This window comes from Bos grunniens, chromosome 11 (assembly GCF_055505025.1).
Source record: "Bos grunniens cultivar Pamir isolate PY7600 chromosome 11, Bosgru_T2T1.0, whole genome shotgun sequence".
NCBI lineage: Eukaryota > Metazoa > Chordata > Mammalia > Artiodactyla > Bovidae > Bos > Bos grunniens.
Window position 1 is genome coordinate 7,314,404 of NC_141175.1, and position 16,276 is coordinate 7,330,679.

Genomic DNA, 16,276 nt, shown 5'->3' on the forward strand with positions numbered 1-16,276 from the left:
CCTGATGGTCCTGGAACCGGGACCATGAAAAAAACAATAGGGCTGGCTGTCACAGGGCTTCTCTGGTGGCTCAGATGGTAAAGAATCTGCCTGCCAATGCAGAAAACACAGGTTCGATCCCTGGGTCGGGAAGATACCCTGGAGAAGAAAATGGTAACCTACTCCAGTTCTTGCCTGGGAAATCCCATAAACAGAGGGGCCTGGCAGGCTACAGTCACAGGGTTGCCAAGAGACACGACTGAGCAACTCAACAACAACAAGCTGGTCGTCACATCTACTGAGCAGTAACCAGGCACCAGGCTGCACACCCTTCAAGCTTCATCTCATGTGATCCTCACAAAAGACTCTATGAGGGCAGGGGCATCGCCTCCAATGCCTCATACGTGAAGGATTCAGGCCTGTAGGGTTCAGTACATTACCAAGGTCACATAGCTTGCAAGTAAGGAGGGCACCGCTTAAACCCAAGACCCTCTCTCCAAGGACCAAGCTTTTAATCCCCACACTTTGTGCTGAAAGAAAGGCAATTCACAGCCTTGTAAATTCACCAGTAGCCTGGGGACACGATGGTGGCTTGAAATGCTCATCAATGCCCGGGAGCTGCCAGAGATCCATCCTGAGGGGTTAATACGGGTAGATCTATGGGACACACAGAGGCGAAGGCCCACAAGAGTCACCTACAGGTGGAAAATTTCCCAAACAATCCTTTCCCAGAAAGCCTCGAGGCTTAAACACATCTGCCCTACCCATCAGCTTTTTCCCTGCTTCCTCCCTGCTGCTTTGGAGGAATTCTGAGTCAAATACAAAAATTACAGAAATGAGTGTGATAGCAAAGCCAAGCCAGTGGGAGACTCGGGCTGACTCACTCTCAACAGTACGGGCTCCACAGTCTGCCTCCACTCCGGACGTGGGCCTGCTCTGGGTGGGGGACAGACCTAAGAGAGCCTGGCCACTCCTGACCTGGGACCACCCTGCTCCAAAAGCATCCTTTCTGGGGAGCGATTAGCTCACGGGGCGCCTTCTGGCCTCATTAAGAAGAGACCCCACTAACCTATCTCACAGAGAAGGTATCAGGAACCAGGGCAGGAAAGGGTCTGCTAAGAAAAAAGGACTCCTAACAGGATGAAATTTTTGACCTTCACTCTGTTGAGGCTCATGTGAAAAAGTGGTGCAAAATGTTTCCAAAATCCACTTAAAACATCCACTCCAGTGACCCAGGAGTGATCAAAAGTCACTGAACAGTTATGAGCTCTGCGCACATCTCCTTGTAAGCAAAAGCTTACCTTCAATGACTAGTAAAAAGAAACAAGAATGGCCCCAGAGAGTGGCTGACAGGAAAGTAACTCTGCGAAGAGCTTTGCTGAGTCAAGCATGCTTCTGCCTCTCTCTTCCCTTCTGCTCTGGAACTGCACCAGAGAAGCCCCTGCTAGGGGCTGAAGGTCCTCAGGGCCGAGCAGTCTCCGCCTCTGCTGCAGTCAGCACTCACCCCATCACAGCGTCTCCAGCAGCCACCATGATGAGCTGCGCTGAGCAGCATGTCTGGGCCCCACCCTCCCCACCCCCAAGGCTGTGCCTACGGCACGTATTCAGTCCACTGTGGCGAGGAAGATGGATAGACATCCTACTGCTTGAAGACACAGCCTGGTCAGCAGCAGACAACGTCTCTGCAAGAAGATAACCTGACCTCCCTGAGCGCTGCAGCAGTCGACAAGAGCTGCTTTCAACTGTGTCTGCCTCGAGACCCGGAGTCAAATGCGTGCTGATACCCTCCAGACAAAGAACCCAGATGGCTGAGCAGGCCTGCCGGGGGCCGAGGGAGGGACCCCTCAGGCAATTACGTCCCCAATGTTTCAAAGACCTAATAAAACACAGGGGCTTCCCAGGTGGCATAGTGGTAAAGAATGCCAGTGCAGCAGACCCAAGAGACATGGGTTCGATCCCTGGGTCAGGAAGATCCCCTGGAGGAGGGCATAGCAACCCACTCCAATATTCTTGCCTGGAGTATCCCATGGACAGAGGAGCCTGGTGGGCTACAGCCCATGGGGTTGCGAAGAGTCAGTCAGACACCACTGAGCGATGGAGCGCACACAGGCTAAAAACCGGCGGTGTGTCCGTGACGAGGCGGGTTCTCAGCCTTGGGATGTGAGAGGCCCCGTTGCTTTCCGCTGTAGGTTACACATACTCAGGGTGGTATCCCCGGTTAAGTGACTATTTCAAAATGTTGACCAGAAGCTGTGACCAGGATGACGACAGAGAGGAATTTTGGGTGATCTGAGATGGGAAAGGTTTTGGAGTTTAAAGAAATTAAAAATCACTGTATTAAGCCAATCTCAAAAACTAGATATTTTTTTTCTCTCATTCTAATGACAGTCTACTTAGCCATAGTTTTCACCCTCCCAAGGGTCACAGACTTGTTTGAAATTTTGCTGAAGGCCATACAACCCTGCCCACACCTGTGGTGCTGGGTGCCACATGCCGGGGTAGGGCATCACGGACACCACGGGACAAACAGCAGAGTCAGAAGGTTGCCACGTGCTTTGGTAAGGCAGCCCTGAGCACAGGATGGAACCCTCCAAAGGCTTGACCCATGCCCCCTCACCTCACGCCTGACCTACGCCACCTCACCTCACACCATAGGAGATGCGGGCGTTTTATGAATGCTTCTGTCACACCACCCAGAGAGAGAGCCATCGGGTTACTTAAAGAAAATCATGGATTCCCATTAGAGTAACAGGTTAGGAAAATATCAGGGCAGAGGATGACATAAAAGTTATTGTTCCAATCAAACAACAACACACACAGTTCTGGACACAGAGCTGGAGTTCAGTAAATAGTTAAAAGCAGTGTGAGCTTTACAGTTTTCTTAGTGCTCAGTACAGAGTGAAGTCAGTCAACACCGCTACACTGTAGGTGTGGTTTCTAAGACAGTATCTCTTGAATGTCTACAGCAGCCAGGAGCCGGCAAACTCTTTGTACGGGCTGGAGAGCAAGTGTTTCAGACCCTCTGGGCCGGGTGGTCTCTGCCACAGCCCCTCAGCCCTGCCACCGCAGCACAAAAGCAGCCACAGACCACAGACGTACACAGGGACACAGCTGTGTTCCAATAAAACTTTATCTACAAAAACAGGCAGAGGGTTATTTCTCTTCCTTTCTCAGCGGTGGGTTTTTTGTTTGGCCTATTTATATGAATAAACCCAAATAAAACATTTCCCCCCGCCATTAATTGTCCAGAATGAACAGGCATCTTCGTCACAAGAATATGGCCAACTAAGTCTGAAACAGGCTCAGCGGGCACAGGAGCAGAGAGCCAGGCAGCCTTCTGCTCCCGCTCATGGCCCTCGTGACCAGCAGAGCCTCAACAAGTCTCATTCCTAACACACAGCTCCCAGACTTTTGGTCTCGGGACCCCTTCCCACTTTCAAGAGCTTCTGTTACTGTGGGTCAAGTCTACCAGGACCTACCGTATTAGAAACTGACACAAGTTTTTTAAATATTTAATAATTCATTTATAGGTTAACAAAAATAAATCCATTATGTGTTAATATAAACAATGTTTTCCTCATAAAATAGAAAACTCAAATTTCAGGAGAAGAGTAAAACTGTTTCCCATTTTTGTAAATCCCTTTAACGTCTGGCCTAATAGAACAGAACTGGATTCTCATATTTGCTTCTGCCTTCAATCTGGTGTAAGGGAGTGTTCTGATTGAAGTTTATAAAACAAAAAAAAAATAGGGCCTGATCAGAGGCAGGCCTTCTCAGAGAACTGCAAACAGTCGTCTTTGATTTTGCATTAAAGCTTGACAAGTGGTAGCTTCTTAAAGATAACTAAGATGGGAAATCTGAAACTAGCAATGAACTTTCACAATGTCACAGTAAAATCCGCTGGTCCATCTCAAACTTTGAACAGATCTTTTATTCATGCATGTGTAACATGCATTCATCAGGTGGAAAATATTCTCACTGAGTTAAAGGAGATCTCTAAAATACTGAAACTCTTCATCATAAAATATTTACATTTATTAATATCACCTCTGTTCATATCAGATGTCTGTTAAAAATTGGGAAGCCGTCAAGTTTACAGGGGTAGATTCTACGTTTTCCTAAATTAAAACCTGTGTTTTTAAGCGAAAATGAGATCACTGACAACATATACTTTTTGTTTTCCTGAAGTGACATACACACTTCATTCATTTTCAAGAAAATGTCTGTCAAAAGCCCAGGCCTGAGTAACTAGTCTGACCGTCATCATTCCTTCCCTCGGCCTTCCATGGTTAGGAATCTGCCTGCCAACGCAGGCGACATGGGTTGATTCCTGGGTCTGGGAAGATGCTACATGCTGCGGGGCCTGTGTGCCACGACTACTGAAGCCCGTGCTCCCTAGAGCCCGTGCTCCACAAGAGAAGCCGCTGCCACGGGAAGATCTCACACCCCAACCAGAGAAAGCCCGTGCAAAAGTAACAAAGGCCCAGCACAGCCCAAAATACGTCCTGAGAGAAAGCAGCTAGCGGAGCTCACAGCTCACACAACTGCACACGTGCTTTTCCTCAAGATGACCACCACGCTCCAGATGGAAGCAGAAGTGCTTCCTGGGCATGTCCCATTCCACACGGAGCGGTGAAAGACATAGTCCAAGGGCTGCGATGTACCGACGTTAAAAGTTTCTCCTAACTCATCAAGGGCTCTCTTCAGTGACATGCGCCTTCTCCACCCCTGCGAGGAGGTGAAATGAGAAGGCAGCGGCCACAGCAGTTTGGTGCCCCGGCTGTGCAGCCTGCTGAGGCTCCAGCTGGTTTACCCACCAGTGCTTCTGCGCCGTCAGTGCAAAGATCAACAGCAAAGAAGGCTGATGACGTCGCACTACGAAGAAAGTTCTGACCCCGAGGACCCTCTGGAGGACGGTTGCCCTGACGAACCGCTGTGACCTCTTGAGGTCACAGCTACTTTCGGAACATGGCGGTGGCTGGAATGAAGCCACTTCTCCACTCCCCCAGCAACCAGCCAACCACCATTTGTTTCAGGGCTTTTGAAGCTTATATGAAAGCAAAGATTCCCCAGAACGCATCCTCTGAAATTTTCCTCAGAAACTCAAGGGGGTGGGGGGGAGGGAGATGCTCAGAAGCAGAGACTGTTAATTAGACACAGGGTGTGTATCCCCAAGGCACCCTCTGAGGTAATGACACTGGAGAAAGAGAAGGGAATAGGAAGGCAGGCTCAAGGGCAGAGACGGCGATTCCTGGCAGGCTTGAAACGCAGCGGCAGCAGAGTCGGACGTGCCTGTGAAGACTCCGTGAAGCCGCCTCTCAGAATGCATCGCAGCAGTGACTCTAAATGACAAAGGACGTGAGAAGAGCCACCGTGTATGACAGAGGAGACAAACGCATGACTTCAGGACAGTGGGCAGCTTCGCCCTTCATGCTCTCCTTCATACTCTCTCAGCTTCAGTCAGAAGGAATCCAGAGACGAAGAAGTCAACAACTCCAAACCCACCTCTCTGAAAGCACCGTGAACCCCAAGTGCAGGGAGAACGACGACAAGCAGCGCTTCCCCCGCTTGCCATCAGTCAGCCTGGACGGCACATTCTTAAGAAGCTATCATTCTTAAGCCAAGTCACTGTCAAGGTCATGTAATTAGTCAGTGGAATAATGAGCCTAAGAATAAGAACCAAAGTGTCAGGCTCCATCCAGCGAAAAGCTTCCAAATCCAGTAGGAGATGTTATCGTCTACGGGCTTCACTCTGTCAGCTGTCTCAAGGATGGGCAAGATCTCAGGAAGGGCGAACGGAGGAGCAGAGGGGCAACACCGCATTCCAGACCCAGGGGCCCAAGGGCGGTGTGCTCATTCGAGCCTGCCCGTGCCGCCTCACCGCTGTCCTGGGCGGCAGAGCGGGGCACGGCCACTCAGCAGTCACGCCTGAAGAGGGCCTGCCAGCACAGCCAGCTGTCCCTGAGTTCTCTGCAGGGGAGACATCAATCGCAGGGACACAGCTGCCCTGACTCTGCAAGGGTCATAGTTTTCAAAGTACAGAGTGAAATATGCATCTGAAGATGAGCTCAAAAGCATCCCCCAGCCTAAGTCAGTTCAATGAAAGAACTCGGACCAAGAAGACACTCCTATTCTCATCTACTCTGTCCCCCTTTCAAAGGGTTTGAGATATCTGCTGATAGGAAATGGGTGCTTTCTTAATGGCCTGTCCCCCTGAGAATGGTGGACGCGAGCCCTGGTGTGCCCTCACGACTTCCGGCTCTCAGACTGGCCCTCCACTCAAGAGGCCCCTTGCTGTCACCTGGTGGAAGGAATAGGAAACTGCCTCGTGTGCCCTCAACGATGACAAAAGCATGCCTGCTCCACGATGCTTCTCTTCACTACGGATGTGGGCGGACAGGGGTGACCCCTCCTGGCTGCACCATCTACCCCACGGAGAACACTTCACTGGATGCTCAGCCAACGGTCAACTTCTCATGAAATAAATGGTCACAGAGATAATTAACTGCCACAGTCACCCTTCAAGTCCTCTAAAAGGAAGGTGGAAAAGGCAGAGAGGCGTCAGAGGGTCAGGACGGCGGAGAGAACGGGAGCAGGCAGCGCTGAGGAAGAGCCAGGAACTCACCAAGGGGAAGAGGAAGACAGATAAAACTGAACTGGAGGACATTACCCTTGGGGTTTTTAGACATTTTCAGTTGAATAGTCAGAAAAATGAACCCAGAACCACAAGTGTAAAAAGATTAAAACAAAAAGTTAAAATGTCACATCTCAACACATTAAAGTCAGAGAAAGATCTATTAAGTTACAAAAATAATAAAACAGGACTCCCCTGGTGGTGTGGTGGGTAAGAATCCACCGGCCAACACAAGGGACACAGCCCATGCCTGGTCCGTGGAAGCTCCATGTGCCCCGGGGCAACGAGGCCCACAAGCCACAAGTACTGAGCCGACTTGCTGCAACTGTGGAGGCCCACGTGCCTCGAGCCCACACTCCAGAACAAGAGAAGCTGCCGCAGTGAGAAGCCCACGCCCCTCGACTGAAGAAAGACCGCGAGCAGCAACAAAGATCAAACCCGACCAAAAAATAAATAAGTAAATAAATACAGCAGTATGTACACGTTAAAAATAATAATAAAACTAACTTTACATACAACATGCATAGAAGAAGGAAAAAAATAAAGTCAAGAAAACGCCCAAACAATACGTATTCCCAGAAGGTGGGTTTTTTTTTCTACTTTGGATTCTCTTGTTTGTGCCAAGATGCTTTATGAAGACTCTCATTTGTGGTTTGTTTTCTGTAGCTTTCCTTTATCCATTGAGAGAAGGCAGGAGAGTTCTCTGATATCCACGGCTCAGAGGAAGGCTATGTAGCCAGGCTAAAAGCAAAAGATTTCTGCAGAGCACAGTCCAGCTTCAGCTCACTGAAAAGAATCTATCACCGAGGGCATTCCAGAGGGAGAAGGGAACCCAGGGCCTTTGAAAGAAGACAGTAAAAAACACAAAAGAGCTATTTCCTGGGACAAGAAAGAAAATGAGCTGGCACATTCTGCGAGGGGTGGGCCTGTGGCCCCCCGGGGAGCCGAGGGACCTTGGGAGCCTGGAATCTGAGCACTGACTGGGGCTCCCAGCCTGGCATGACCTTCACACACCAGGCTACCCACAGCAAGACCCGGATAGCAGGAATCTCAACAGGAACTACTCTGGGCCCCGGACTGTGTACTGTGCTCTCAGTAAGAACCCCAGACTGTGCCTGACACTGGTGGGAAGGCTTGAAGTCAGGTTAATTCAAAGTAGAGAAAATGATATGATACTCGTTGTACAGCAAGTGTGAAGGAGGATTCCTACCTACTATTAACCAAATTTTCCAAAATGAATCCACATTACTTTTACAATCAGAAAACAGATCGACAACATATTTTATCTAACGACAAGTGAATAATCTGCCTTAAAGAACATTAGTACAGCACTGGGTGTGTGACTTCATGGATCCAGAGGCAGGTGGGACCTTTGCGAGTCTGGCTCTTTGACCCCTGTGGCCTGAAATCCCCACTTGGCCCACGGCACCCTGCAGTCCTGGACATGATTCAAATAAGCCCAGAGACACACACAACACTTTCTCTGTGGTTTCTTTTCTGACTTAGGAGGCCGGGTCGGAAAACCAAGATGCAGGAGGGTTCTAACTGCACGACAACTTAAAAATCAGAGCGCTTTAGAGGTTCTTTCTGGCATCAGTCTCTTTTTAAATTAATACCGACACATCTATTTTGAAAGCGTGTTAAGTCAGCAGGAAGGGACGCTTTACACATAGCCATCCCGGATCCATAAAACCTTCTGTTCGCACGGGGAGGTGTTATCTGGTCCTTCCAAGACAACGTTTGCTCCTCCTGACTCAGTTTTGAGAAGGTGAGGATCACACTCACGAATGGAAATGCGGTGAATCATCTGGTAAGCAGTCACCCCCAAGCCTTATACAGCTGGGCTCAGCAACGCTCCCCACCTGCCTCGCGACCCAACAACCGGGCTGCTCTTACAAAGCCCCTGCCCACCCACCCCTCCCCACAGGAAGTCAGCATCGTGGGCCCCCGCCTTCCCTCTCCCCCTCCGCAGTGCCCAGGCACGAGGCTTTAGGGAAGGCTGGCCAAAAGAACAAAAAGAACACAAAGGAACTTGCCTTTTCCATCTGTGGCTGATGCTTCTTGTAAATGCCTGATTGACCTAAAAATAAACATTTGCAGAACAAAAGGTTAGCTAATGAATTTGCATTCCTCTCCATTTTCAGAGCTAGTAACTTGAGGCCTTGAATTTCTCCACAGAAACTGAAAGGCTGGAATGGATGACTTTATAGAGCACTCCCTAGACATGGTGATGGTTGACAACCAAGCCTCAGGCATGTGTGGCTCTCAAGCCTGAGAGTTAAAGACGCCCTCTGCTGGCTGCAAGAAGTCTGGCAAGGGCCTGGTGTGAGGGGAGAGATCAAAACACAGTCGTGAGCAGTCTGCATCTTCTGTTGCTGCTAAGTCGCTTCAGTCGTATCTGACTGTGCGACCCCATAGACGGCAGCCTACCAGGCTCCTCCATCCCTGGGATTCTCCAGGCAAGAACATTGGAGTGGGTTTCCATTTCCTTCTCCAATGCGTGAAAGTGAAGTCGCTCAGTCGTGCCGGACTCTTAGCGACCTCATGGACTGCAGCCTACCAGGCTCCTCCATGCATGGGATTTTCCAGGCAATAGTACTGGAGTGGGGTGCCACTGCCTTCTCCATTGCATCTTCTGTTAGGTTGGTGCAAAAGTAACTATGGTTTTGCACTGTTGAACTTTGCTGTTTGATTTTGGAATACATTCTTAAATAAATGTGGTTATGTTATACATCACTTTAATGCACATTCCTCGCTTTATTACTTGCTGTTTATTTTATATTTATTTTAAACTAGGGAAATGACTACCATTCCTTCAAGCATCTTGACAACTTCTTGCAGGGAAAATGCTTCCAGAACCAGCAGGAGGCAGAAAATGCTTTCCAAGAGCTCGCTGAATCCCAAAGCATGGGTTTTTATGCTACAAGAATAAACAAACTTATTTCTCGTTGGCAAAAATGTGTTGATGGTAACGGTTCCTATTTTGATTAATAAAGCTGTGCTTGAGCATAGTTATAGTGATTTAAGGGCTTCCCTGGCGACTCAAACAGTAAAGAATCCATCTGCAATGCAGGAGACCTGGATTCAATCCCTGGGTTGGGAAGATTCCCTGGAGGAGGGCATGGCAACCAGCTCCAGTATTCTTGCCTGGAGAATCCCCATGGACAGAGGTGTCTGGCAGGCTAAGTCCATTGGGTCGCAAACAGTCAGACATGACCGAACAACTAAGCACACACAGTGATTTAAAATTCACGGTCCAAAAAAAAATTAAAAAAAATAAATAAATAAATAAAATTCACGGTCCAAAACTGCAATTACTTTTCACCAGCCTAATATCTAATCTCAGTCCCACAGCTATGCCCGCACCCCAAACGGACTAAGACAATGCAGGTTCAGGGAGCTCACCTGCCACCTGGAGAGAACGGACCCTATAAGGTCACAGGCCGACCTCTAAAGCCTAGATCTGGGGGCTGTGAGCACAAGGATTCATGCAAACTTCTAACTTTGCTGAAAAAATGCTGGCCTCCAAGGAGTCTTTTCCAGCTAGGAAGTGCTGGCAACTAATTACCATTAGTACAGTTCAGACAGGGGAACAGGAACGTTCTTAAGGAAGGTGTGGACCAGCATTCCAGGCAGAGCTGAAAGGCACGGAAGGAGGGACTGTCTGAGAGGAAGGGCACAGCGCGAGCAGACCCGCTGCAGCGGGAGGGCCGGGGTCTCATGGACCTGGGCTGCAGACCTAGCCCAGCCAACCACTCTCGACTGGACTGTGAGTAAGTCATTCCTCCCCAAAACCCTGTAGTCTGCCCACCTCGGAGAACCGAATGGCACAACACGTGAAATTAAGGAGCACAAAGATGACGCAAACCGATGCTGGCTGAATCTGAGTGTCCAAAAGAAATCCTGAGTTTCTTAAATTACCTCTCCAGTACTTGAGTTTTTCTCATTTTACAGCAATTTTCAGAACATCTACCGTGAAGAATCTTGCCATTTGGCATCTGCTCCTTAGTGTTGCAATCAATGACCAGCAGGAAGTGACCCCTTGTAGCTCCACAGTGCGTCTCGGCCTTCCTCAATTTCCCAGGTCCCTTCTTTTTTGGCCGCACTCTGTGGCTTGCAGGATCCTAGTTCCCGGACCAGGGATTCCAACCGGAGCCCCCAGCAGTGGAAGCTCAGAGTCCTAACCACTGGACCACCAGGGAACCTCCCCACAGGTCCCTTCTATGTTAGCGTGCTGAGGGTGACAGACGTCAGAGTGGGGGCTGAGGCTCTGTGCCCTAGTAGGAAGACGCTCTTTCCAACTGGAGACGATGCTAGTCGTCCTGTTTCAAATGTGTGGGTCGCTATTCCTGAACAGGATACGGGGCGGTTGTGGAGACTAAGAAGACTCATTTATGCTCTCTCCTAAGCAGGCAGCTGTCTGCTGAACTGATATGTGAACATGTGTGATGTATGAGTTAGGTTAAGAGTGAATCTAACATGCTTGGGACTTTCCCGGTGGACCAGCAGTTAAGACTCTGTGCTCCAAATGCAGGGGCCCAGTCTTGATCCTTGGTCAGGAAACTAGATCCCACAGGCCGCAAGTAACATCCAGTGGGCCCCAATAAACTTTTAAAAAGTGGATCTAACTGACTGAAACGAGGATTACACTCCACTGACACCAGGTTCTAAATAATCGGAATAATGAACGACCCCATCAACTCCAGGAGCATAAAAATACTAATTCACTGTGCGGGGCACTGCAGTATGGGAACATCTCACTTCTGAGAGAAGACAGCTAAGTCTATTTTTTAAAACTTTATTCTAAAAGAACCGATTGCTTTCAAGTGGCCACAGAACTAGACCATAATGAGGGCGAGCGTCTGATTTCTGTGAGCCTTTCTTTCGCTACTTTCTTTCTTCCTATTGAAGCAAGAATTTCCTTCACTTGGATGCGCTCTGAGGATATTCTTCCTCTTCAGTCGCTGACTTGGCACTAACACGTCTTTACATAGTCAAAGCCCAGCACATGCATCCATAGTCTGCCAACCCCAGGAGTGCAGCGAGTCCATCTGACGACACCACGTCTATGGGCTGAGAACTGCCCCTGGTTTCATGTGACGCACTTCCTCAGTTTCCATCTAACTTGGCAAGAAGAGGCCATCTGTAGGCTTCCTTCAACTTCAACTCCCTTTCCTTCAAATTCACACGGCTGTTTTATGTTGCTACTGAGTTCTCGTCTCCAAACCCTTCTCCAGCATCTGAAGTGCTAAAAGTCGGTGCCAGGTGAGCACTACTGCAGTCCCCTGAGGAACCTAACAGAGACACAAACTCCCCGGTCCAGCCTGGAGACTAACTCAGGTCAGCCTGGGACCCAGGAAGCTGTCGTGGGCCCCGGGTGACTCTGACCAGTTTGGGTTCGGCGGGTCCAGCTGCCAGGCTGGATGGACATGCCCGTGGCGCAGGAGTGGCCTCCCCGCCCAGGGGCACTCACCACACCACCGGGAAGAGGATGGCCCCGCAGCACAGCAGGTCAACCAGAAACAGGGAGTCCTTCCACAGGCCGTACTCTGTCGTCCCCTCCTCGGTGGACTCTATGATGATGTAGGCCACATTGGCCAGGACCTGTGGGACACAGGAAGCGTGGACAGATCTGTGAGACAGAGCCCCGGGGCGGCGGACACCCGGGCCTACAGGCTGGGCTGTGCTGCTCCGTCCTGTCATTAAGCGATTAGCATGCTATGAAAAGTCCCTCGGCTGGTCAGACAGAAGGCAACAGTTTAAAACCTGTGACACCTCTGAGCACAAGGGAAACACATCCGATGAACTATTCTTCGGAAGATTATCACTAGGTAAGAAAGCAGAGGAACCCCACCTCTGCTCCATGCAAAGTCCGTGGTCCCAAACACTCTGCTTCACTGCTCTCCAGGGAATTCTCCATAATGCCACAAAAATGGGAAACCCGTCGTGCTATGACTTAGAAGGGTAGTTTCTCTTTCCGTCTAGGACATATCAGTTAAATCATCACTGAAGCCACACTTAATACAAATGCAAAAATTAGCCTGAAATTTCAGTCTCCCAATGACACCCAGCCTCTGGGCTCCTCCAGAAGCCTGGTCCGTTGTACAGGTCTGCATCTGTGGCTCCGTCTAAGAAGGCAAACCGGGAAATAAACAGCTGAATTCCATTTCGCCCTCAGGTCGCACGCTGGACACAAGGCACGAGGGGTTCCCGAGGCACTGGTGTGGGACCAAGCGCCAAGAGTGCTCCTGAAACGCGTGGTCTGCTTCGCCCACTCCCTACTCAGGAACGTGCACTGGCTCCCATGACCAGAAGGAAACAGTTTCAACTTGTCAAGGCTGATGTTCAAGGACTTCCCAGACCAGCCCTTGCATTGAAATACTCGTTACTTCCTTATATTTGATTGTCTAAATGGCCTTGCTTCCTCAGAGTGACCTGCCTTGTAACCTTGTGTTTTTGTTCCTTCTGGGGAACAGAAGAGGGAAAGCTGGGAAGAGCCTCCATTACGTCACTCCGGGCTGCGTGAAGAAGAGTGGGGCTGAAGGGGAGGGCAGCCGCTCCTGGGCGGAGGGGGAGACGGGGCAGGACCCCAGCCACCGTCTCCCAGCTCTTGAGGCCTTGGCAGGCTGGAGAACACTACCCGGCAGAGAAGTGGCCGTGGTGGCTCAACAGCCAAGGCCCGTCCAGCGCCTCAGCCTCTCCTGCTCGCCCCACGTTGTCACGTTTGCCTCCGTCACGTGTCCTTCCTTAAAATCTAGGCCAGGCCCATCTCCACCAGACAGCTCTTCCAGATCATCTGAATTGAAGTGAATACTCTCTCGTTGGAAACCTACAGAGACCGGTCTGTAGCATTTACGTGGCACTAACACATGTCTGTGATGATTGAAAGTGAAGACGGTTTTGCCACAAACACTGCCAAACCATCAATCACCAGGTGAGCGGGCTGCCCTGGGTGCCTGGGGAGTGGCACCACTCCAATCCTCACCCGCCACACTTGCAGTGGGCCCCAAACGATCACGGGCGAGAACGACTTTATCAATCAGATGCTCTCTGGCCAAGCAGAGCTGAGGAGCTGTGTGTCCCTGCCGGGATCTGTTTATCATGCATCCTTCACGTCCAGCTTCTACCTCCAATAAGACTGCTACGCGTAAGACAAAGTTCCTCTCCTGAAGGGCTCACAGTTTTATAAAGCTGGCCTCAGTCCAAGGCCCCAGACACATGCAGCTCTTAATAAACATTTGCCCCAATGTCTCGTATTCTACCTTGTGGAAACTCACTGGTATCATTCACATTTTACAATAATTTGCTGGGAATTTCCTGGCGGTCCAGTGGTTAGGACTTAGTGCTTTCACTGCCATGGTCCAGGTTCAATCCCTGGTTGGGGAACTAAGATCCTGCAAGACGAGCAGCACAGCCAGAAAAAAAAGAAATCGTTAACCAAGTCATGGTGTACCCAAGCTTCTCTGCTAAGAGGACCATCAGATGCAGAAAAGGCAGCAGTACATTTCCCTAACTTCTCAGCAGCTCCCTGTTCATGTGCTGTTTAAAGACGACGGATGGTGGAGCATCTCCCAGTGCAAGAACCTGAGATCTGGGTCCATCAGAATCCAGAAAGACAGGCCCAGGCTTCAACCCCAAAGGCAGAGGAGGGGGTTTTCCAGGAGACCCAACTCCCTCTCCCCAGACAGGCCTGGAGCTAAGCCCAGCAAAGGCTCGAGAGAAGGAGGACGAGCAGGGTTAGGGATCCTTTACCTGCAGCGGGATGACAACCATGAAGACCTTCTTGTCTTTATCAGAAAGGATGTGCTTAATGAAAGCCCAGCCAGTGCCGATGAGCGCAATGGTGATGAACAGCAGTGCCCCCTTCAAGCTGCAAAAGGGAAGAATGAACAGACATCAACAGGTCTCTTTAGCCTTTCACTCTGAGTCACAGTCTACAGCTCATTCTATGGTTTCATGCACTTCCTCCAAAAGACAGATGGCCAGACATAGGGAACGCACGTCAGTGAACAGCGTTTCTTTTCCGGCACAGAAATAGTTAGCTACACGGCCCATTGCTGTGCTGGAAGGCCTCTTTGGGAACATGCTGACAGCCCCAAGTTCTCCAGTCAGGACAGCCATCCACATGCCACACGACGGCCCTGGAGGGCGGGGCCATCTCCCTCGCCCTGGGGCAGGTCTCCTGCAAGCTCGGCTCCCCAGCCTTGCCCAGCCATTATGTCACAGGACGGGTACTTCCCGAGGCGCTCTCAGTACTCACAGGTGAGTGATGTAGTACACCACAGCCCACCCTTCAATCGGGAAGCCCTGGGAGGAGATGTAGTGGTAGTCGATCTGCAAGAAAACAAGTGCGTCTCAGAAAGGTCGTCTACCAATGCCTTACCCACAGGAAACGCCACCAGAGGCCCTTGTGACGGGGATACCCGCCCCCACTCCCTAACCCTGCACTTGCGGACGCACAGTGAAGCGTGTGAGCGCACTGCGAACGGCAGGGAGCTTGAGAAACTAGATAGAAGGGCTCCACGTCACTAACCCCTAGTCCAGGTCCCTCTCTTTTTTTTGGCCCCACTGCATACCACGTGGGATCTTAGTCCCTGACCAGGGATCGAACGTGCAGCCCCTGCAGTTGAAGCATGGAGTCTTAACCTCTGTTCCGGCAAGCAAGTCCCAAGGTCCCTCTCTTGAGGCAGATGATTCACTCTGGCAAATGGCTGCCTATTCTCTTCTTATAAGAAATCTCCAAGGGAGTCCCTGGTAGTTAGGAGTCCAGGTTTTCACTGCTGGGTCCCGGGTTCAATCCTTGGGCAGGGGAACTGAGATTCCGCAAGCGGTACTAAATGGCTAATTAATGAATTAATATATAAAAGTAAAGATGTAAAAAACCAAAAAACAAAAAAATCCTCCAAATGTCACAGGTATTTTCAATCCCAGGCAACAGCTTTCTCTGTCATAGCCTTGCTGCTTACATAAGAAATAACTCAGTTAAAAAACCTATGTGGAACCACCCAGCTTCAACTCTGTTTTCTTTGGGGGGAAAAAAAGAACCAAACCTGTAAATTTAGAGCTACCTGAAGCTACCAATGAATTTCCACTAAAGTGGCCAGCTTCAGTAGTGCCCCAAATGCTTGCAGGCAGGACGCCCAAAGCTGACATCAGTTCCTTCGTGCACCTTTCATTCCTCCTCACGTGGCTGTCTGGATATGAAAGTGACCCAAGAATCCCATGACTCGTCATCTGCATGATTCCAGAAGGAATCTTTTTACCTTAATCCAAATGGGAAACTAGCCAAATAATCGTCATTTCTTGAAATTACAACTGGATACGTTATTACTTTTTCTAGGACAACATTTTTAAGGGCAGTAGGCTCCTGAGAGTCTGGAGACTGTCACCCTCACAGATGGGGCCCATAGATATCTCGCAGGCCTACAAAGTGGGGAAGCTGTGATTGTCTCCCACGGGCTGGCTCATTTCAGTCTGCATCGGCACTAAACATTCAGAGCTTGACTCAATTCTTATGCCTCAATCTTCTCAAACAAGTATGCTAACAGTGAATTTCAAATCAAATGGGAACATGGGGGAATATTTCAAAAAATAAAGGAAGCTGTGGAAACAATTCATGAGGTGGCCCTCTAATCTCAAGAAATGACTAGAAGGGTGAAAAAA

At 49.8% G+C, this 16,276-nt stretch overlaps 1 protein-coding gene across 1 annotated transcript in view; it reads right to left on the minus strand.

Moving 5' to 3' along the window:
* The window catches only part of GPR107 (G protein-coupled receptor 107), a 60,037-nt gene that overhangs the window by 17,994 nt on the left and 25,767 nt on the right, over positions 1–16,276 (minus strand). The window contains exons 11-14 of the mRNA XM_086324515.1: positions 14,874–14,947; positions 14,366–14,483; positions 12,087–12,217; positions 8,650–8,693 (exon numbers count right to left, since the gene is read on the minus strand). Coding sequence (XP_086180641.1) covers positions 8,650–8,693; positions 12,087–12,217; positions 14,366–14,483; positions 14,874–14,947 — 367 coding nt within the window. The remainder of the gene's footprint in view (positions 1–8,649; positions 8,694–12,086; positions 12,218–14,365; positions 14,484–14,873; positions 14,948–16,276) is intronic.